Raw genomic sequence first — 23,652 nt, forward strand, 5'->3', positions numbered from 1 at the left:
TAAACTCTGTTACTCTTTAACAACGGTACACATTTCCCTCCTGGGTTGTCTCTGCAGGCCAACTCAAGGAACTTCCACCCATTAGGTACTGTAATTAGGGATATATAGCAAGATAAGCAAAACAGATATGCAGCCCCCCCCCAAAGGCCAATATAACAGATAAAGAATGAGTAAGAATGAGCAATAGATTTTGGCCATGTTAACAGACTGAGCTTGCTACCAGCTCTTTTTACAATGAACCTAGAGACCCCCACAAAGAGTTTGGTAGGATCAAGTGATGATGTAGCCCCACCTTGAAGTGTCTCCTCCCCTTTGCTTCTTCAAATTAGATCTATTGAAAGCTACCACATAGACTCACACACAAAGCATGTCCAAACTGGCCATACCATGGGCAGCTCCCAAATCATTCCAGTTCAGTGAGGCAGGGAACAAAGTGATGATATCACAATTGTTTTTAACTGAGCATTTATCAGTCTTCTTCTTGCCTGACTCATTTACTCAGATCGCATCCCCATGTTTTGCCTTGCTGTCACTGGACTGGAAATTCATTTCATGAATCATAGGAGTTGGACATTTGGAAACAGAATAGATCAGTTTCCCACGCTGTTACTCAGCTCTGCTAGCAGCTTCTTAGCAGTGAAAGTGACTTGCAATATGTAGGTGGGGAGATTGCGTGGATAACCACCTAGCTCTTTTAAACAAATAGAATTTCATGGGTGGGAGGGACCACACACTTCAGGTTCTCACACTGTAAGGCAGCCTGTAAGCCGCCCAGGGTAGTGGGAGAAACCCAGCCAGATGGGTGGGGTGTAAATAATAAAAAATATTATTATTATTATTATTATTAGCAGCAGCAGCCAACCTGGTGCCTTCCCCAAGTTTAGGAGGACAGGTGGTTGGGGAAGGTTGCTATAAGGAGCAGGCTCTAACATTTTCATTCTAAATTATAATCATTTGCTTTAGAAAAACTTCAGTAGAGACTGTGCAATTCCACTAAAAGGGGACATAGTTTTCTTTAGGAAGGTTAAAGTTATTCTATAAACGGTTTGATAAAAAGCGTTTTTCTTCAGAAACATTAATACTACCCACATTAGTGAAAAACAAATTTATGAAGTGTAACATTGCTTTAGTACTTTAAAAAAGATACACTAAGAGATGTCTATCTTGAAATCAAATGAGTATTATAGAAGCAATTGTATCCCAGTGACTACTGAGACTGCTACACAGGAATGAGGAAAAACAGTTGCTTTTTTGAATAGGTAGCACTAGAACTTCAACAACAAACGGATATTCTTTGTTCTAGGGCCCATGAAACAGATATGCTCAGAATGAAAATTCAATGGTGAAGTGTTGTATTCTTCTCCATCATCTGTACTGACCCAAAATTATAGGGCAAAGTGAGAAGGTTCCTAAAAATGACAGATCAAAGATTTCACATGGACACTGTTCCTTCCAAAATTGTCTAGACACCCGATGTGTGAGAACAGGTAATGAAATGCACCTTAAGGATAGCTTTTCCAAGTCTGTAGAATTCTACAGAGAATTATAAATTAAACATACAGTATGCCAAGTTCAACAATTCAAGAGTACTGGAATATGAGCTAACGAAACAATATTAAGAACAGTAGTAAGAGACTCTGAACCAGATGGCAGCAACAGCTTTTATTAGATGCCATAAACAGATCTTTTCACTCTAAGGAGGCCTCTTAATTTATCATTTCTTTAAAAACTGCCAAGTCTCAAATCTGACATTCATCTATGTTTCCATAGCATTATTTTTATACATTTTGTTCAATTTTAGGCATTTTGCTACAGCACATACGTACTTTAACAAAACGTAAAACTATACTTTATAAGAGCTACATAACCTGAAGGACTACTCTGTAAACCCAAACATTTTTTATATCACTTGAGAAATTCATGGGAGTTCTACCAAAATCCCTTTTCACATATATAGTTTTGAAAAAGTACACTTGATCAGACTAGGCAAGACAGTATGAGCTACAGCCTTCCACTCAGTTAAATTTGCTTAAGTACCATTTGTTTCAGAAGGTCTTAAGCAAACATATCTGGATGCAGGATAACTATCTTGGTGTTTTGTTTCTTCAGATCTTATGTGCACTCTGATAAAGTAAGCTTCTTAACCCCCAATACACCACATTGACCTCCAAGTACAGAATGCAAGTAGATACTGTAGGTAAACCCTGGCAAGTGTATAGTTCAGTAGAAAAAAATGTTATAGGAAATGTTTCAGCTTTTTTTTTTTAATATATACTTTTCCCTAAAACATAGCTGTCCAGGTTTTTAAATCACAGTTTTCAAATATAAAATATGGATACCCTCCTCTTCCCCCCACCCTCTCGGACCAAAATATATTTACAAAGCAGTTAATAAAACAGGTTGCAACTGAAATCTAATCACTGTCATCTGATCCGCCGTACGAGCCGCGTTCAGATCCTTCATTGTTGGATGCCTCTGGCTCAGACTCGTTACCTGAGCCCCCGTGATCAGATGCCCTGTCAGAATCTCTGTCAGAATCAGCACTGCGAGAAGCTGGGCGAGATTCATTCTCAGAACCACCTGAGTGGCTTCTCCCTGACTGCACAGACTGACTTCTCCCCGAGCGCACTGACGGACTTCTCCCTGAGCGCACAGATTCATTGTCAGACTGTTCAGATTCAGATCGCCTCCTCTTTCTTGCTGACCCATCACTGTCTGAATCCTCATCAGAAGGGCGGACGCTGGATCGCCTGGGGCTGCCCCCTTCGCTCCCAGACTTATTGCTATTGTCAGAATCACTGTCAGACATGACGCGTTTGTTGCGTGGTTGCTCAGCATCATCGGAATCACTGTTGCTGTTCCTGGCATTCCTGTTCAAGAGCAGAAGGCAATGCAGTAAGGCAAACATCCCAAGTGAAACGATAAACTTTGTACTAAGAGCTGTGTGCAAAAAGCCCCCAAAATTCCACACCAAAGTAATATAAATCCTGTGACAAGTTCAAGTCTGCAACATGCAAATGAAGCCTGAATCGCTTCCAGTTTATTCTACCTCTTTTTGCTACTCTGTGCCATCTATTGCAGTTTTATTAATCTCAGAGAGGGGTATGGAGCTATGCAGAGTTCTGAAGCCCTGCCCCATGGACACCTTGTCACTTCTGACGCTCCTGAAATGTCAGCAATCATTCTGCCACGTTCCTGACCCCTAACAGATCTTTGCAATGAAAAGATTGCTTTGTCTTGATTTAATGAAAGTTGGGAAATGTGCAGGAAATGCAATTCTGGGGAAAATACAATGCCATTTTGTGTTTTCCACACTCTCTACAAAGTCACAGCCACTGTGGCCCAATTAAAGGTTCACAAAGTATGTTTGACCCCCACAAACCCATGTAGGAAATTGGAGGAGATAGAACCTGCAAGCTGTAAGTATGCACCAATGGATAAGAGTACAAAACATTACATACGCAGGATACAGTGATGTGGAATCACAACATTATGTACACATTTACTTAATGAGTCTTCATCAATGGGCCCAATTCGCATATCACAGTAAACCATAGTTAATAGGTTACCATGAATTAAACCGATCTGGACTGTGGCTCCTCATGTGTGCTCGGACTAAACAAACCACACTTCCAAGAATTAGAAGTGCATTGATGATGATGATTACTTTGTACAAGGGTCAAACAACACTATTTCTAGGATCATAAACACTATGTACCCATCATCAGCAATCTTGAGCTTATCTTCATCAGATGAGTCTTCGCTTGATGAAATGATGGCTTTAGATTTGATTTTACCCTTCATTGAAGGAGGCAGTCGTTCTGGCTTTGGCTATAACAACAACAAAAAAGTGTTAAAAGATTAAAAAGAAAACCTGACATTCAACTATTATACTTTCATTAGCCCCAGCCATATGGCCAATGTTGAGGAATAATGGAAGCTGTAGCCTGGAAACACCTAGATGGCAACAGGTTCTATATCCCTGTATTAGATGGTTGTGGGGTGATGGCTGTATCAGCTACCTCTTCTAATTATATGGCAGACAATCACACAAAAGCAATTAAAAAAGACCAAGTTTAAGAAAATCTGAATTACAATACAGAATGTCAGTAGACTACAACTGAATTTAGATGTAACCAATCAGACATGTTGTTACATGCCCTGGCCTTGCATATGAAGGAAAGAAGTCTGAAACTTCTATTCTCTGTTGATAACTGCTATTTCCAGTTCTGTTTTGTATATGAGTAACTGTGGTATGTTTAAACCACAGAATTAAGCCAGAATGTCAAACCAGAACCCTGGTTTGGTCAATTACTTCCAAAGCTTAGAAGCATAATTAATCTTGTTACCTTTGATCCCAAATTACTGCAATTCCGCTAAACCAAAACAACAATTAATGATTTACTTATTTATTAATTTTTTTTAAAAAAACACATACTGCTTTTTTCTTCTCAGTCTTTGCTGGGCGACGTTTTTTAGGTCTGGGTGCACTGTCATTTTCATCATCATCAGTACCATCACCTGCCTTTTGGGGTCTTTGGAGAAAAACACAAGGCAAATATAAACACAAAGTGCAATTCAATTCAGTCTTATAACTATAGTATCCTAATCAAGTGAACTAAGCCTGTGTGTTAGTTCTTGTTCCTTGTGGCATATACTAGACACTGTGGGATCTAAACATTCTTTAGGCATACAAAAGCATTTAAATGAAGACACACCCAAGATGTTTCGACTCCCCCACAACCCCATCCCACCCAAGCCTCCTTGTGGCCCATCAAAAGCTTCTCTAAGCTTCCTTGAATTTGGGAAGTGATGCACCAGGCAGCGGTTTGAGGGACTTAAGGAAGAGGGGAACTCAGAAGCTCCGTTGTGCTAATAAAAAGTCCCCCTAGAGTCCTCTGAATCCCCACCAAAGGAGTTCTGCTCTTTCTTTCTACTTACTTTCGTCGCTTCTTTTTCTTTCTCTCCCCCTCTTCTTCCTCACCATCTTGTTCGCTACCACTACCCTTTCTCCTCTTTTTCTTTCTGGACACTGGGAGATCTTCATCACTGTCATCATTGACAAATTCATCAAATTCCCCAGTTCGTTTGGAACGCTGTCACAAAATCAGAAACACTTCCTTTATTAGTTGCTGCTTGAAAATATCCCCCAAACAAAATTAACCCTTTTAGAAGCCACATTAGATGCACATAGAGTGCATGTAACTTAAAGGTGTATTAGATTTGATCTTTTATTTAAGAAATTTCTACGCAGAACTTCAGTATCACAAATAAAGAACAGCAGAATTAAACTGTGATAATCAAAATTAATAGACAGGTGACAAATAGATAAAGGCCCACGAATTAAAGAAATCAATATAGAGAGAAGGAAGAACAGTACAATCTTAAGAAGCTGATAATCAATTGCAGTAAAGGAAAAAATGCAAGAAGATGGGAAGAGTATTTGGATATTAGTTATACTCTGAAAGAGCTTTCAGTCGATGTACTAAAAAGAAGTAGTGGTGGTAAGTGACAGAAAACAATGATACACTCTTATGCTAGATGTTAACAGAATATCAGAGGAAAAGAAAAGGTAAATCAGCCTATGTGAGTCAATTCCCTTTAAAGTTAAAAAAGAAAACCACTTCTCTTTGCACTTCTAAATAAATCCACAACATTCTAAACTGGTAAAACAGAAGTTTAAACAACTTTCCAACTCTTGTCTTTATGTCTAAAATATGACACCATTTCTCCATAGTTCTCTCCATGTAAAGTATGATGTCATTACTGTACTCTCGTCAGACCCCACAGGACAATTTTACAATAAGTTAAAGCCTGACAGCACATTTCAACTATTTGGGGTGAATGATGAATCCAAAAGCTTTTATTCTGTACCCGGCCAGCTCCACCACGTTTTTTCTCTTTAGATCCTTCAACTTCTCCAGTGAACATCAGAATATTCTTGGTCTTCTCCACATACTGTGCTCTCTGTTCCAAAAGTTTCTTTTGTTCTTCTATTTCCCTGAGGCGTTTTTCTTCCTGGAAGAGTGAGGACAAGCTGGCTACTATGCTTTTTTTTTTTTTAACCTACAAATACAAATAGACACCTAAAACAGGTTCATTCTTTTTAGTAAGTCAGACTACTGCTGAAGAGTCACTTGGGTTCTTCATGACGCAAAGACCTGACAGTGCATGAGCTACCTTTGAAAGGTCTGCTCTGAAACAAAATGAAAACCCACTGCATACAGCATGTTGCTCGTGCACTGAAAAGTAAGATATAGTTGTACCTTGGTTGTTGAACACCTTGGTACTCGTACATTTTGGCTCCTGAATGATCAAAACCCGGAAGTGAGTGTTCTGGTTTTCAAATCTTTTTTTGGAAGCCGAACATCCGATGCAGTTTCCAATTGGCTGCAGGAGCTTCCTTCAGCCAATCAGAAGCTGCGCTTTGGTTTCCAAACATTCTGGAAGTCGAATGGACTTCCAGAATGGATTCCGTTCGACTTCCAACATACGACTGTACTGCTATTTATTATGTAGTTTATAACCCACCTTTTCTCCAAGAAACTCAAGGTGGCATCCATGGTTCTCTGCCCCCACAATTAATCCCTGCAACAGCCCTGTCTGGTAGGTAAGGCTGAGAAGTGGTGACTGACCCAAGGTCACTCAGTGGGGTTCATGGCTGAGTGGGGATTTGAACCCTGAACTCCCAGGTCCTAGTCCAGCACTCTAACCACTACACCACACCAGATAGGTGGAAGTGCAATACTTACCCATTTCCTAGTTACCAAAACCAACCCCCCCTCCAAATCTATTTCAGCTGCAAAACCTATACAACGTAATTCACAGGCAAGTCCCCCTAAGTGCCACACAACAACCTAAAGCACCTCACTGCAGCCTTACACTTGCTCCCTATCTTGCACTTTGCTGCAGCTTAATGGATAGTATTATGTACTATTACAGCAGCAGGAAGACTAAAGTACCTGTTCTTTGAGCAACTTCTGGCGCAGTAGTTCTTTTTCTTGCTCTTGTTTCGCTCGCAGCTCCCGCTCTTCTTCGTCCTGCTTACGAGCCCGAGCCACATGATACTGAGCCTGACTCAGCAGATCAGAACACTGCCTATCAAGTTTGAGTTCAGATTAGCAGACAGAAGCAGAAACCTTTTTTAAAAGAGACTGTTCCATGCCAATGGCCAAGACAGAAATACAGAGTATAGCTAAAAAACGGCAAGTGCTTACTTGGTTAAACAACAAGGACACAGTATAAGGAAAAACTGTCTATGCAGCAAGTTCCCCCAAACAGTCCATGATCAAAACTTATGCTCATAATTTGTATGCAGAGAAACAAATCATTGACCTAAGTTCAGATGACAAGATGAGGCTTGCAATTTGTTGCTTGAGATGAGGGCAAGAGTAGGGCAGAAGCAAAGCAAGGACTTCTGAGCAGCATGCACCAGCATCCTGCTCATTCACTTCAAACCATTGTTAAACATTAAACTATGGCTTATTGTGACATGTGAACACAACCAGTGTTGCATGTCCACATCTGCCAGTTCTTAGCTAACCAACAGAGGACTGGTCGCTGTCAGTTTCCTGTTCAGGAGATATGTGAGATCTGAATTAGCACCCCACTGGAACATGGAATCATGCTATGGTTATATGTAGTTTGCTTTCAAACTCTGGTATAAAAGTAGCCCAAATCCTACAAGTTATGTTATGCAAATTCACATAATGCATTTAGCTTCTGTAGGCATCAATTATGTGAAGTACACAACACACAGTTCTTACCTGGCTTCAGTTGCAGCAAGTGCCAAATCAAATCTCATTTTATCTCCCACTTTGCTCAAGTAACTGAAGTATCTGAATGGAAAACAGTAAGTTAAGAATCAAATTTTAAACACTTCAGTTTCTTCACATGTATTTTTTAATTAATATTTGTATATGGTCAAATGCCACTAAATAGTAATATTTTATTCTGGACACCTCAGCTTCTCTAATGTCTCACACATCAAAAATACACTTTCCAACTTCCAATTGAAAAATATTTCCAAACTACTTTGGATGCATTTCACGTCTCAGTATAAAGTCAACAGAAAAATCCCTGCAGCTATTAATGGATTTGGATTGCATGGTGTACCCTTTTTGTGAAGGACTGAATCATTCTCACAGATGCTCAGGGAAAGTCTTGGAGATGTTGCAGAACCTGTCAAACAACCGTTTAATGGAAATCTCAAGCAAACGAGACTGAGAGAGGAGGCAGGTTATTTGGCACAGGTAATCATGCTCACACCCGTAAATATTGCAAAAAGCACTGTAGCACTATGAGAAAAAACAATTGCCTGCATATATACAGTGAAGCATGAAGTATAAATAGAAGCTTGCATCTTTCAAACAAGCTTCCAGCATAGAAGCAATATAGCTACCAAGCCCCATGTCATAGGTTACTCCTGTTTGGAGTGCCCTGGTGTCTAAAAACTGTCCTTGTGTGCCAAGAAATACAGCAACCTTTGAAGGTCACAGCAGCTGGATGCTATTCTGAAAGCCTATCCTTCACCTTCTAGCTCCCAGTGCTTTCTAGGTTCTCTTGGGAACTTTCATGACTGCTGCTCCTACTGCACGTTAATTGCCCATCCAGCTGCAGCTCCAGAGATTAGCAACTGGAGGAGGTTATTGAAGCAAGAAGCAAGTCTTTCAACTTTCTGTAAGTATCATTCATTCATTTTTTGGAAGTTATTACATAGTGAAGCTCAGTTTCAAACTGGAAGATGCATCTTTTAATGCAGACCTTAGTTCAGTATATTTATATTTATATTTTATTGAGAGTTGCTGCTGCTAGATTGGACAGTTTCAAGTCTGTTCTTTTTCTGTATATTGGATATACTGTAGTTTTAGCTGTATCTGTAGACTGGATGTTTTTGTGTTTCCAAGTTTTATTACATAAACCACTCTAGCGGGTTTTGTGTAAGAAGCAGTAAATAAACTGAATTAAAAAAAATTAATTCAACAGTGTAGTTAAGAAACAGCATCTGGCAGATCTGAGAGGTCTACCTGAGTCTAAACAGATTTATGAAGCTGTGCAAAGAAATAACTAGAGTTTGGCATTTGCTCCGACACCTTCACAAAACACCAGCACAATGCAATAATAGATACCAAAATAGCAAATGCAGATTTGCTTACCTGTGAGCCAGCTCCAGCTCTTTCACAGCATTGAGTACTTCCTTCAGGTTACTTTTTTCATCTTTCAGGACAGAGGTAGCCAGCCTCTGCAGCACCAAGGCCACATTGAACATTAGAACTGTATCACTGGGTGCCACATGTCTAGCCTGAAGATTCAAATAAAACTTTAAATTTAGTAGGTGTGAACCAGCCTTGGCTCCAACACAAACAAGCTGGTGCAACAATACATCCACTGCAGCAATATATGTAAGAAGCTTTTTTTTTTTTACCTTCAGCAATGTTTGCTTGCATTCTTGTAATTTGCCACATTTGAAGAGAGCTCGAGCCAAATACAACAGTACCTCCGTGTTCTGATGCTTATAGAATTTTCTTAGGCAGTTTTCATACTACAAGGGAGAAAATTCAATGGTTTTATGTTTAAACCCTCATTCTAACTGAAATGTCACACTTAGTTACATTGAATAAAGAGCTTAAACAGATTTCACAGGAATTTACAGCCCAACCCTAAGCTTGTTCGCTTGGTTAAGTCCTTTGGAGTTCCACAGGGCTCAGAGACAAATTTAACAGGATGCTAATCATGTCTTCTCCATATGCATGACTCTTTTTCTCAACTTCAAGTAGCAGGCACATGGGAAGGATTGCTTAAAAAACCTTTCCCTCCCACATTGCAACCTTGAAAAAAAAACCCGAACCTGCACAGTAAGGAAGCTCTCATTGCTGCCAATAACTAATTAAATGACTAATAAGTTATGAGGTCTACTGTTTGTGTCTACTAAGACGTCTGCAGCTCTTCATTATAGCAGGAATCCAGACAGTAAGCACTGCAAGTGCAATGCGTTGCTAACTTCAAGCCTAGAAGCCTCAGATACTTCAGGCAATATGAGGTTTCCACTTCTTTACTTGGAATACATCATCTGAACAGTCACTGCTGAAATTTATTATGCAAGTTTCAAGGCAGGGGGAAAAATATGGGTTGTATCCAATGCTACACCTGCAGTCAACACCCATTTCACTAAGGAGCGATATATAGTTGTGAGTGTGTGTGTGTATTTTTACAGAAGGTAGAGCGTAGAATCATAGAGTTGGAAGGGACCCTGAGGAGCATCTAGTCCAACCCCCTGCAATGTGGGGATATGCAGTTGCTCAAACCTACCACCTTTTTTTTACTTTTTTAAATCATTTTTTCGATACAAACAACCACCGCAAAAGAAACATACAACAAAAACCATAATAACAATAACACAATTTGACAGTTCAGATTTGAATACACTGATATACCTACGACTACACCTTTTTAAACAATATTTTCCCACCTCTCTCTCCTCCTCCTACTTCCCACCACTAGCGGCCTTATCGCTTAAATATTTGTTCCAGATTTCTTCATATTTATCCATTCTTATTTTGCATCAACATGCAATTCATTCGTATGTAGCTAATCTGTCCATATTCTCAATCCATGTGCTCAATGGAATCTTTTTGCGGCTCTTCTAATTCATCAAAACAAGTTTTTTTGCTTCTATTATAGCACAGTACATCAAAAAAAAATTTACCCCTTGAAATCTCCGTTTCCGGAATATAATTTAGAATTAAATTTAATTCCCCTAAATAACAATTTCTTTTTATTAGTCTTGCTATAAATATCCTCACCTCGCACCAAAATGATCTTATCATCGGGCAGTTAATCATTGTATGTACTAAATTCGCATTTTTACTCCCATATCTCCAGCAGTTGTCTGCACTTGCTATTTTCTTCTGGTATAGTTTTGCTGGAGTCCAGGTGACTCTGAATATTATTTTCTGTTGAATAAGTCTTAGTCTTAGATCCATAGAGGCTATTTCTGTTGATTTTATACTGGACTCCCATATATCATTTGTTATCTGTACCCCTCACTCCATTTTTGTCTATCATATTCTAAATCATATTTCTTCCTGTTGAGTAGGGTTTTATAAAGTGCAAGTGTAGAGTTTTTTGTTTTTGTTGCAGAGATTAAACCTTGTAGCAGCATGGGTGTTTCCAATGCTGCTATAGCGTCAGGGCCAAACTGCCTTTCCTACAACCTTGGCATTATCAGCACCATGCTCTAACCAACTAAGCTATCTATTCCAGCATTTTTCTCTCAGCTAGTCTGAGGAAATCCTACAAATTTGTGAAAGAATCCCTGCATATAGCAGAGCACTCTGGGTTGTGTTTTATGGTATGCTCATGTCACTTGGGCTGCAATCCAGACCCCTTGGGCCTGCCCTATGCAAACTAGGGAGAAGTGCGGGCCAACACTTCCTTGCAACTGTGCACTGCAGAGGATGATCTGCTGGTGAGTCTTGCTTCTCATGAAAGCTTGTCTGCCTTTGTTCATCTTCCTTTAAGAACACTGTCTGAAAATCACATTAACTAGACTATATGAAAACAAAGGGGAACCATTCACTTTGTACCCTGCACAGATTTAGAATACGTAAATCATTACGGTTCAAATTCTGTAATGATTTAAACACGCATTATGCAAGAGTAGAGATAAAGAAATACACCATTCTGAAGATAAAGCTATTGGTAAGGTGAGTGAAGTATAGGTTTCTCACTACTTTCAAAACTCCTATTGTGCTAAGTTTCTTGACTGCAAATGCTGAAATACTCTCCCGTATTTGTGGATAGTACATTACTGGTTTTCTTTCTTGCGCAATTATTCAGCTGGATTATTCCTCACTGCTTTTTGAACATACCAACTTATATTGGTGTTAATTTCATGGAACTGCTCCAAGTCACTTGACATGTTTTTAAGAGTGGCAGAAAAACATTTCTCCAACACCCCAGCTGCTTTTATTTTGACCCCCCTTCATATCTCCTGCTTACGTAATAAATTCAAGAACACAGATGTTAGTAGCTCAACATTTCATGCCTTTTTAGTGCAATGACATTGGCAATACTAGGAACTTGGAAGTTTGTCTGCTTAAGGCTTGATACAGAGCCTCTAATACATTCCCTAAGCCCGTACAGGCAGCTTAGGGCTCGTTTGCCCACTATGTTTTCATGGCATTTTCTACACCAGGTGGTAGTTTGAACACCACACTTCTTTGGTGATGTTTGTTCGCATCCTCATGCTTTCAGTTACAAGGTCCTCTTAACATGTGGTGGAAAGGTCGATAAAGGAAAAGAATAGCAAGTTAAAAGGCAAGATAAATTTGTCTCTTAGTAGTAAATTTGTCTGTTAGTAGTAAAAAAAAAAAGTATATAATGTCTGGCAACAATTTCTGCCTTACAATTTACCATAGTCAAATAAAATACCTCTAACTAGCATTTCAGCTGTACTACAAATATCTAACACAGAGAAGGATGCTTAAGTGAGAGGTGGGGAAACATTGTTTTGCCAATACTGTGTAAGTTTTGTTCAGGATGTTTACTCTAAGGTTTCTACAGGAACAGCAAACCTTCTTTGCAGTTCTTTTTTTTAAAAAATAAGTGTTCTCTCACAAACCTTCCATCCATATTTTTTTTTTTAATTAAAGAGATGTTTCATCTGGTGATTCATATTTGTAGCTTAGGTTTAACAGAGATGGCTCCTTATTGATTTTATGAAGATCGTATTTAAGAAGATATTTTATGGCAATTCTGGGAAAAACAAGTTCTTCATCTTATTGCCCCCTCCAAAACAAGAAAAATTCTCCCTAAATTTTAGTTATTTAATATGGGGCTACCATACTAAAGTTTTTTCTTAAAAAAGGGAATATTTCCCATGAAAATATACTTTCTTAGTTTTACAGTTTTTTAAAAAAAGACTATTTTTTTAAGAATTACCATCTGTACAGCACTGATGTACTGCTTCTGTTCCACATAAATGTGTGCCAGATTGAGCCACACATCACTGATATCTGCTGTTGCCTCTCTCACTTGGGCAAAAACATCACGAGCCTCACGGAAATATCCTTTGTGTGCCAGTACAGCTCCTAAAAAAAAAAGTCCAAGGACAATTTCAGATGTATGGACTACATGAAACACAGCAGAAAGCTCAGAAGACAATTCAGGCAAGGAATCCAAACACAATAATCACCTATGCCATTAGCAGCATACAAGTTTTTGGAGTCATTCCTGAGTACTTGTTTGTAGATGGCTAGTGCACGATCTTGATGACGCTTTTCCTACAAAGATGATGACATGAAATCTTGTTCAAGTGGGTTATTTGCAATTTAACTATTTCAACACCGCTTTCTCAAACCATCAAATGTTGGCAATACACTAAAGCCACTGCAATATAAGCACCTAACATCCTCAGAAAGTTCAGTCAACCAAAAACCATTTGAAAGAGAGAGATCTTCTAGCCCATTAAAATAGCAAAGGAAGATATTCACGGTCACGATCACCGTATAAACTCTGCTCCCTGTTGTTGCTGTTCAAACCTACTGCAAAGTCAGCACAGATGGTAAAAATGGCTCCCCAGACCTCACTTGGTCTATGGTGCAAATAATGCTCAATCACTGAACAGGCCACAGGCATGGAGTCTGAACGTGTGCAGCATTTACCTTCTCTCTGTCCCTGGTGGGCTGGTGCAGAGTCTGCAACCACACATTGCCAAGAGCCAGCATAGAGTAAGTGTCATTCTGAGTTGATGGCTGCTTCAATATTCTTTCAAATTTCTTCTGTCCTGGACCCCACTCTTGTTTGGCCAAGTGAAGATTGCCAATCAAGGACCAAGCATCTGGATGGTCCTGAAACAGAAACCCCAACATGTTAAGTTCTCATCAGTTTACAATGAATATTTCTAATTTTCCTTCAATCCCCAAAGTTTAGAGTAACTGTAACAGTGCAGAAGAGCATTATAATAATAATAAAGTCTTTACGAAGTTCAGCTACTTGATTTCCCCCAGCTTTAAACAGTTTACTTCTCTTCCATTCAGGTCAAGCGTTGGGAGTAATGCTCAAAAGCAGCTGCCAAGAATGTTTCCCTGTGTACCCCAGCTAGTCATAATAAAGATACGTTATCAAAATGCCATTTCTAGCACAGCATGAAGGCTGAATAGCTGATCTATGTGGGACACAGGAAAATGATTTCTGCCTTCTTCACAGAAAATGTTAATTCGCAACCTGTAAGGCTAGTTGATAGTTTACAAGTTCTTACTAACCTGATTGATTTGAAGTGCTTCTTTAAACCAGTCAGAAGCTTCATAAAAGTTTCCTTTATCTCTAGCCATCGCTCCTAAGCGCAGATAGCCTGAATACCAAAAAATAAAGTTTAATAATCAAAGGGCCAGTTCTGGAAGTCATTAAAGATGAGGCATGTCTGCTGCAGCAAGCATTTAGATGTACTGATGCCACACCGGCTTAAGACAGCAGTAGATTTGGTCAGCGTTAACTATGCAACAAACAGCCACTGATTGCCAGATGTATAATAAAAAACAGTTTTGTCATTCTGAATTGGCCGTAGAAAAAGGGGCTTGGTGGGGGCAAAACTAATCACCTTCATGTGATCCTTAAATTATATGGGAACAATGCAGAACCTGCCACTTATAGTTGCAATCTCTCTCACGGGACTGAACTGAAACATAACAAAGAAGGCTGCTCTGTTTCAGGGTAACCTGCACAATGTATTCCATCTATATCATATTCATATATATATATATATATATATATATATATATATATACACACACACACACACACACACACACACACACAATGTCAGTATCATGATGAGCTTTATAAACTTTCTTGGTTATGTGTATTTACAGAGGCTTTTATAGGAACTTCTCATATTTGCTATTTACACACACATCAAAAGTGAGGGAAAATTAAGCAGTGTAGACTTCTAAATCAATAAAATAATGCCAGTATTTAAGGGCATCAGAATTGTAGGAACAAGATAGTGGAAAAAATACTTTTGACCAGGAAGGTACATTCTGCTTGCAGTTTAGCCACAATGGTTTACACAAAAGAAAGCATCAGTGAATGCACAGTTACATTTATGAGGACAAACATGAATGCATGGCATAGTTCAAATACAACTGAAAATTTCGACAAGATTTCTTACAGTCAACATAATTAGGATGTTCCCTTAGGATGTTTTTGTACAATTTCTCTGCTTCATGGAATTCACACATTGCTTCATATAATCTGGCAAGATTGTAGGATGTAGTCACTGAGATAGCATTGTAGTAATGCTCATCATGTTCAGCTTCTGCTTTAGCACGGTCAAGAGATGCCAAGAAATATTTCTAAGGATAAACAGGGGAAAGGGAACAAAGTAGTATATATTCTGAGTACACACATAGAACAAGTTATAAACATGCTGCACAGTAGTAGTAGTAGTAGTAGTAGTAGTAGTAGTAATAATGAGTTCCACACCTTTGCTTCTCCTAAGTTTCCAAGTCTAAAGTGGAGAGCACCCACATTATTCAAGATCTCTGGAGGGACATCAGCTTGAACTTTCTCCTGAAGGATTCGTGTTGCTGTACCATAAGCAGAAAGCGCACCCTGTCAAATTTAGAGATGGAGAAAAGTGAACAGGTTCAGTTCTATGCATCACTGCTCGGCTTAAAAACCAAAGTGCACTTTATGCATCTTCTCCATACCTGTATATCTGTCTGCTCTAGGATTTGGGCTAGCTCAATCCAGGCTTCTACATCATCTGGGTACTGTTCTGTCACCTTCTTCAAATGACCCTATAAATTACAAAGGTTATTTATGTATGTGCACACTCTTAAATTGCCAGAAGACACAACATAATAAAGCTACCATTTATTTTACATTTTTTAACGCCAAAGATAGGATTCTTGACTAGGTCAGAGGCATTTCAATAAAGTTAATAAACTTCAGATGTACAGACATTAACTACCATAATAAGAAGTATCTTGTTAAACTGACCCAACTATTAAACATGAGAATGAAAGTCTGCCAGATTAACAATTACAATATACAGCGTCTTACTATGGCGTTCCGGGACTGCATTTGCAGAGTTTGAAATTTCCTAATCTGTGGAACAAAGGTCCTCCATGTTCTTGCTTTTCCTTGATAAAGGCAATACTTTACTGATGTATACCACTCAACTAGAGCCATTAAAAATAAATCTCTGTCAATTCAGTGAAATCAGCCTGCATCACAATGAACATTGTGTTACTAATGCCTAAAACGTTTGAATAGATGAACCACAGAACTCGAAGTAGATGGTGGGTATTTGAACTGGAAAGAAGTGCTAGCTTTCACTTATGAATATACATATTGCATGAAAACAGTTCACACATCAGTAAGTTCATTTATCCAAGCTTCTGGTTTTTTTTGTTGTATTGAAAAGAGGGGAAATTCTCTGTTACTCAGCTGTACCACATATGTCTGTCTAGTCAGAGACCAACCATAGATTTTGTTTTCCAGAGGGTTGAAAATATCCCACAATTCTACCCACTGTTGAAGAAAAATATATATATCCAGATAGCGCAACACTAAGACCTGCTTCAGATGCAATGCTAAGCCAAACATATGGGCTCCCCGTGCAAAGACTTCAGCCACAGTGCTCCAGCCCACCCACCCCCATCCTGTTGCTTCTGGGCTATCCAGGGCTAAGCCATAGTTTGGCTTAGCATTATGTCCAAACCCAGGTTTGTGGTTTTTCTGACGGGTTGTTCTTTGCTTACTAGAACATGTATATTTGAACTAAGCTATAGGGTTAGCGTTACGGGGAAAAACAGACATAACAGTATAATATACTCTACAGTTGTGTACTCAGTTCTGTCCCATTGAGTTCAATAATGCTTACTCCTAGGTAAGAGAGTATGAATTACAGCTCAAGTCTAAGAAGTTTGCTGCCAAATGTACCTTTGCAGTATCTCGTTTGTCTTGATCTTCTGAAGCAGCATAGAGAGATCCAAGAATTTTCATAGTCTCATAATTGTTAGGGTAGGCCTTCAAAACTTTTTCAAAACACTGTGATGCATTTTCCTTGTCTCCTCTATAAATATACATTTGACCAAGTCCAAAAAACGGTAGCACAAAAGAAGAGGAAGCAAACTGTGTAGCTTGGTAGTAGTACTGGAAAGCCTGATCATAATCTTCCTAATGCAGGGGAGGAAAAAGAAGTAGTTTATATGGTGCACATGGAAATCTATTTAAAAAATAAGAATGCAATGTAGAAAGAGGCTTTCCAAGTACCTGAACATGGAAAGACCTGGCTAACTGATAGCAACTCTCAGCCTGCATTGCTTCAACTTCTGTATTATGGAAAGCATGAAGAGCTAAGTGCTGGACTTTGCCATAGTCCTGTAGAAAAAAAAATACAATTGGCATAATCATTTTCTTATGGTATTCAAAATCATGGCCTGGAACATTTAGTACCTAGAAACCTGATCTTCCAATGTTTTAAATATCACACATGGTTCTTATATACTAAAATCCTCAAGCATTTGGAGGACGCAACCCTGGGAACTGAAGCAATTATATATAACCAAAATACCTATCTACTTCTGGCTTATACACTACTTTCTCCATGTGAATGTGATATAGAGAAGCCTGAGGAATGTGTGCTTAGAAACTTCAACAAGCACTGCAACTACTGTGAACCAATCTCAACTAAAATGAAAGGGTGTATGTATATAATATATTAAATATATATTATATTTAACAATAATAATCACAAAATAAGAAATAGCTTTAGGCAATCCTGGCCAACGTATTATTATTTTAAAACAACAGTAACACTGAAGCCTGGTTCTTCTCTGTCTTTAGTTAAAAACATTATTCTGAGATTTACTGTGTTACCATGAGTCTTACAAAGAATATTGAAATAGAAAGCCTGATCAGTTATGAAACAGCCTAAAGACTTTCAACCAGCAACTCAAAACATCCACAAGTTCTTTTACCTTTTTGAAGAAGAAGTGATTAGCCAAGTGGTTCAGCACCATAGGGTTACTAGGATCAATTGTATATGCTCTAGAAAGCAGCTGGACGCCATTTTTTATGGAATCCGCCTGAAAGCAACATTAACAGAAATTTTTATTTAAGCTTAAAACTTAATTAGCTTTTCAGCTGTTCCTTTACTATACCATTTTCAAAACCATTCTTTTAAAGTGGATGAGTTACATAACGGGCAAACAAGGCAGTAGACTACGTATCTGCTGAAAACTTTTGCCCAATACATTCATAAGGTCATGTGTTTGATCCAAGATCCTAGTGTAAAAAAAAAATCCTGTCACTGGTCAATGACTAATGATTCATATTTAAACCAGCTCTATTTTAATTACTGTCTTTACAGCTTATTTTATTTCTCAAAATTAGAGAAAACTAAATATGCATTCATGAAAATGGGGAACATTGAGGTTTTCATTTCAACTGCCATTAATTTTCATGTCTGCATCTGCACAGAAGTCTTTGTTAACTAGACATTCAATGAAACATATTCTGATATTAGCATTTCAGATCAAACCCACCTCTTTATTATTGAGTTCCAGAACAGCCAATCCAACTAAAGCCCCAACACATTTGGAATTGAGTTCCAGTGCCCGGCTGAATGCAAGGCGGGCTTTCTCCAGCTTGTTCAGTTTTACAAAGCAATGGCCCATGCCTAGCCGAACCTCAGCTAGTTTTGGGGTGGGGGGTGGGAAGAGAAAAAAAATATATATATATTAGAACATAGCCATTCACACCTCGATTGCCTTTTAAGAAAGGTAGGTTCATAATTTACTGTTTCTAAAGCCCTTAAATCTCTACTTGGCACTTTATGATAGCAATAATTTGCAACAGTCCCTGCCCACAGACTTTCAAACTAATAAGTAAAGGTTTGTACTTATCCTGAGCTCTCTTCAGGCATGATGCCCATCATGCAAGGAGAAGAAAGATGGAGACAAGTGTGCTAGCTCCAACTCGTGTGCCCATCTCCAGTGCCCTCCTGTGTTGGAGAGCAAGTGTCTGCAGAGGGGAGCCTGCTGTATTCGTGTCGGCTGCATGATAAGAGTACTAAATTGCATGGGGAGACCACATAAATACAGAAGGCTTCGTGCTGCAGATGCTTGCCTTCCAAAGAATGGAGGACGGCAGAGAAAGGCACAGTGACTCAAGAGAGAAGGCAGAGATAGTGTGCTTGTCCTTGCTCTCCCTCACATTCTAACTGCATTTGGGAAACTAATGCACAAAAGAGTGGGAGAGGAGTCCTCGAGTGGCTTGCTTGCATGCCCCCCACTCCTTCACATATTTACCCCTCATATGTCCAGATGAACAGCAATTCTGGGTTGGATGGATAACTTTTTAATTTTGTTTAAAGAATTAGAAAATTAGGGGTCTATTACTGGCTTCAAATTACAGCAGCAACACAAATAACAGTAACAAAGAGTAAGAAGAGGATATTATCTGTAGGCAAGCTTTTCTAGAGAACACACAACTTTTAACAAGAATTTCTATTTTTTTAAATAAACGTTACAGATTAATATGCCAGCAAAATTCTGAACTCAGCCTTGGAACTGAGCTTCAGGGATTAGAAAGCATGTCGCAAAATGAGTGAGCTCCACAAGGCATAAAGTTATTTTACAGCTTGAAATAATATTTGAGCCAAAGAAAAAATCCTAGCTTCCCCAGTCCACTTCCACCCATTGTCAAATTTGTTTTTGGAAAACTATAGATCCAGGAACTCTCCCATGAGGCAGAAATAATGTATTCTGAAAGAAGGTAAGAGGCTATAGCTCAGTGGCTGAGCATATGTTCTGCATATGAAAGGTCATAAAAGAATAAGTCTGTCACTGGCTACTAGTGATAATGTCTCTATTGGACCTCAAAGCTCAGTGGCAGTATTCCAATGAATACCAGTTGCTGGTGAGTGGGGTGGGGTGGGGGACAGATGCTATTACCTTGAAATGCATCTAGGTAAGCTAGAATGAATTTTGGTCTGATCCAACATGGTCATTCTCATGTTTTAAAACCCCAGGATATTGATCTTGGCACTCCACTGAAAATATCTTGGGTAGCAAATCTTGGAAAGACCACTGACTGGAGAATTACTGTCAGTAAAAGACCTCATTGACTCAGATAGATCAATGCAATAATGTAGCTTCTTATGCTTGCACTTGCTTTCTGTTGTACTTGACTAATGCATTTGTCTCCAAAGTTTATACTCTCTCAGCAGCAGAGGTCCAAGAAAAAGGCACCACATTCATCTTATTTTGACTTCAACTGGATTAATCCAAAGTTAATTAAAATACTCTATTGCTTTTTAAGTTGCATTGGCAAGACCCAAGGTCAGATATGACAACGACTGTCCTCCTTAATATGTAAGACAAAAGACAAAAGTCAAAGCTTAAAAATCATATTAGTATTCAAACTACCTGAATTTAGGGACACTATTTTTGGTCCCAATGAACCAAACAATGTCTTTAATTAAAACGAAGCTTTTCTCTTCCTTACCGGGACAACCTGGGTTAGTGCGCAGTGCCTTTTTGTAGTAGGCAAGGGCCCCTCTATAGTCTTTCTTGTTGAATGAGATGCATGCCTTACCTATTAGACAGGAGAAATAAAAGCTGAGAAATATCTACCCAAGTTGAATAACAACCACAACAAATCAATAGCAGTTCATTGTTTTACCAGCTACAAGTACATATGCATAATAGGTCACAATTATAAAAGAAACCACTCAAGTGGCAAGTATCCCCAGTGTAGTGGGTGTGATCCAAAGCACATTTAATTGTAAATATACTCATTTGCTTTCAGTGGATGTAAGCCTCAAGTAAAACTGAAGCGTAATATAATAGTGCAAAATTCAGTATGACAAAACTGGTATGAATGATTAGTAGTTTGTTTCCAAAAGCGACAGAGACAAATCTCTGTCTTCAAATATACAGTTTATGCCAAATTTGACTGTGTTTTGTATATCCATTCCTACCCCCATACTATCTAGAAATATACTCCAAGATGGAGTATCGCGGATTTCATGTGTGCATGGCTGTTTTCATAACATCTATACAAATCTCATGAACGTGATAGCTGCTACAGCGCATATAGGATAGAAACATATTCATTCATTCAACACTTTAATGAACACACACAAATATCCAATGACAGCCAACCCCTCCCAAGGTTTAAGCACTCTTCACATTAGCAAATAAAATGTCACCAGATTTTCTTTCACCTTAGTCAGTTTAATACTCATGTTACTGTGGATTTAATACTCATGTTATTGGGGAAGCGGTAGAGGCGAACTCAACGAAATCCACAAGCATGTGATTTTTCCCGCTTTTAGCCAAATCATACCCCCATGTGTACCTAAAGAAGCCATTAAAAAGGGGGAAGCTGGCTCTCTCTTCCTGCCTTGTAATTCAAGCACTGAACTTAACTCTGAAGTCCTGTTGCCTGCCAAATTAGGTATTCTCATAACTCTTCTCAAAGGTGCTCAAATGGACTGACAAGCCTGCAGTGTAAGGCAGTTTTATACAAAGAGGAGGCAGCTATCTTTATGGCCTTTGAAACTGATCAAGGGTAAAAGGAAAAGTGGTGGTTTCTAAAGGTATACTGAGCCTAAAGTTTTACTGGTTAAAAACCGGACATAGGTTGTGTTAAGGGAAAGCATCCAAAAAGATATTTCACATCTCACCGAGAAGGGCTGGAATATTATTTGGAGACTGGTTGAGCACAAAATGAAACTGTGCATCAGCTTGATCCATTTTATCACCCTCCAGAAGACAGAAACAAGCTCTTCCCAATAAGTGGTTCTGGAAAGCAAGATACAAATGTGAATTGTCTTTCAAGAAATGTTTTAAGAGTTGAATCAAAGGATTGCTCATTGTGAATTCTTCCAGCACTACTTAAGTCCCCAAATTAAGCATTTTAGTGCAGGGCATCCTAGATGCTTAAGATACATACAGACCCCTCTGCTGCACATTGCCTGATAGCAGCATGCCTTGTGAATAAATACTTGATGTGCAAATTCACTGCCCCACGTTCTGCCCTGACTGGTACAAATGGCAGGGCTTCAAGACACAGCAGTGACTCCTCAGTTCTATTCTGCCCAACAGATTCAAAGCTTCCAGTCTTCCACCTCCAAGCACATTTGGATATGCCAGAGACGGAGTCTGGAACCTTTCACATGCAAAGAGGATGCTGTACCACTGAACTATAACCCTTCCCTTTTCCAGATTTTTCCCTAATAGATCCTCCTCTTTCATCTTCCATCTTTTTTAATGTCTTTAAATTGTAAGTCTTTGGTCATTTTTCATTTTAAACCGTACACTTCCAAGTAGTTTTATGTGCCTTATTTCTTTTTTTTAAAAAAATGAATACTCCTGGTACTTCCACAGGTCAGGTATACGGAAGGGGGGTGGGGAAGAGACTCCATAAAGCACTAGCAAAATTTGGCCAAGAACGTATTATACTTGATTAATAGGTAAAGCCAATTTTATTGTTATATTTAAACAGCTGGTAAAATGACCACAGTGGCCTCCATTCCCCTCAGCAATTATCCGCTGTGTTCCAGCAGCAGCAGCAACTCATAAGCTCAAAGTTTTCTGCTTGCAGATGAGCTGGAGCATACAGTGTGGTGTATGTGTGTTGCACAAATGAAAGCAAACCACATCTAGGAATAAGGTTCTGCATGTGTTATCCAGCTTTGAATCTCCCAAGGCAGACTGTTTAGAGCAGCTGTGAGCAAATCATTCCATTGCACTTACTATCTCTTGAGCCGAGGCAATCTTTAAGAAAAACGGCATACTATCTATCTATCTATCTATCTATCTATCTATCTATCTATCTATCTATCACACCACCTATATGCAAGATGTGGGTGTTACTTCAACATCCCAACTAGTTTACTGGTATTATAATGTTGCAAAGCAAGCATACAAAAAAGGATATTTTTACTCCAGGTTTATTTGTTCTTACCTGATCATACATGATGATTTTATCAGCCATAGTGTACAATAGTGTAGCTTGTGTAATGAGTTCTTTCTTGTTGTCTTTATTCTTTTCTTTCCGAGCCTGTTGTACATAGTAGGCTGCTAAGGTATCTAAACAAGTCATTTGATCTTTTTCATGGTCTCTATAATCCAGGTTTCCATCTATACGAGCAGCCTCCAACAGTTTCACAAAATCTTCTGTTTTGCCTTGCTTGTAATATTCCAGCTAGAAAAAGGAAATACAGAGGCATATGTATGATTTTGTGTATAACTCTACTAGGGGGAGAAATCATCAATTTATGGTTAATATTAGATAAAACGTTATCATATTAGTATCTGTTCATTCAACTACTGTACTATATAAACCAACAAAGCAAATTCAAAAACTGCTTATTCTGCAGTTTACTGCAAGTGATGAATGGGGAATGCTGTCGTCACCAATAACCTTCACTGATAAAGACAGTTACAAGAAGTGTAGATATGATCTGTAAAATCTTAAAGGGAACTGGAAAATTCACTGATCATTTCAGGTGCTGACAAACCTTGCACTTGTGTTTGTAGGCAGCCAAAACTGTTCTCCCTGTTGCACATCTCAGAGGGAAGGAACAGGATCACCTGACATTACACTGAGATTGAAACCTAGTACACTTGTGTA

General features: G+C 38.8%; 1 protein-coding gene across 1 annotated transcript; it reads right to left on the reverse strand.

Annotated features, from left to right (window-relative positions):
• Positions 1-1,647: 1,647 nt before the first annotated feature.
• Positions 1,648-23,243, reverse strand: CTR9 (CTR9 homolog, Paf1/RNA polymerase II complex component). The gene is made up of 23 exons (XM_082193101.1): positions 22,984-23,243; positions 21,701-21,818; positions 20,518-20,607; positions 18,555-18,703; positions 17,988-18,095; positions 17,281-17,388; positions 16,948-17,184; positions 15,711-15,800; positions 15,484-15,612; positions 15,170-15,353; positions 14,265-14,353; positions 13,665-13,850; positions 13,196-13,283; positions 12,943-13,091; positions 9,425-9,541; positions 9,156-9,301; positions 7,767-7,838; positions 6,963-7,098; positions 5,875-6,018; positions 4,942-5,096; positions 4,439-4,535; positions 3,719-3,831; positions 1,648-2,870 (listed from the first exon to the last, which is right to left on the reverse strand). Exons 1-23 carry the CDS (start codon positions 23,119-23,121, stop codon positions 2,414-2,416), a joined length of 3,300 nt encoding a protein of 1,099 aa, XP_082049227.1. The 5' UTR covers positions 23,122-23,243; the 3' UTR covers positions 1,648-2,413.
• Positions 23,244-23,652: the final 409 nt, after the last annotated feature.

The sequence above is a fragment of the Podarcis vaucheri genome, assembly GCF_965113315.1.
Source record: "Podarcis vaucheri genome assembly, chromosome: 1".
In the NCBI taxonomy this organism is placed as follows: domain Eukaryota; kingdom Metazoa; phylum Chordata; class Lepidosauria; order Squamata; family Lacertidae; genus Podarcis; species Podarcis vaucheri.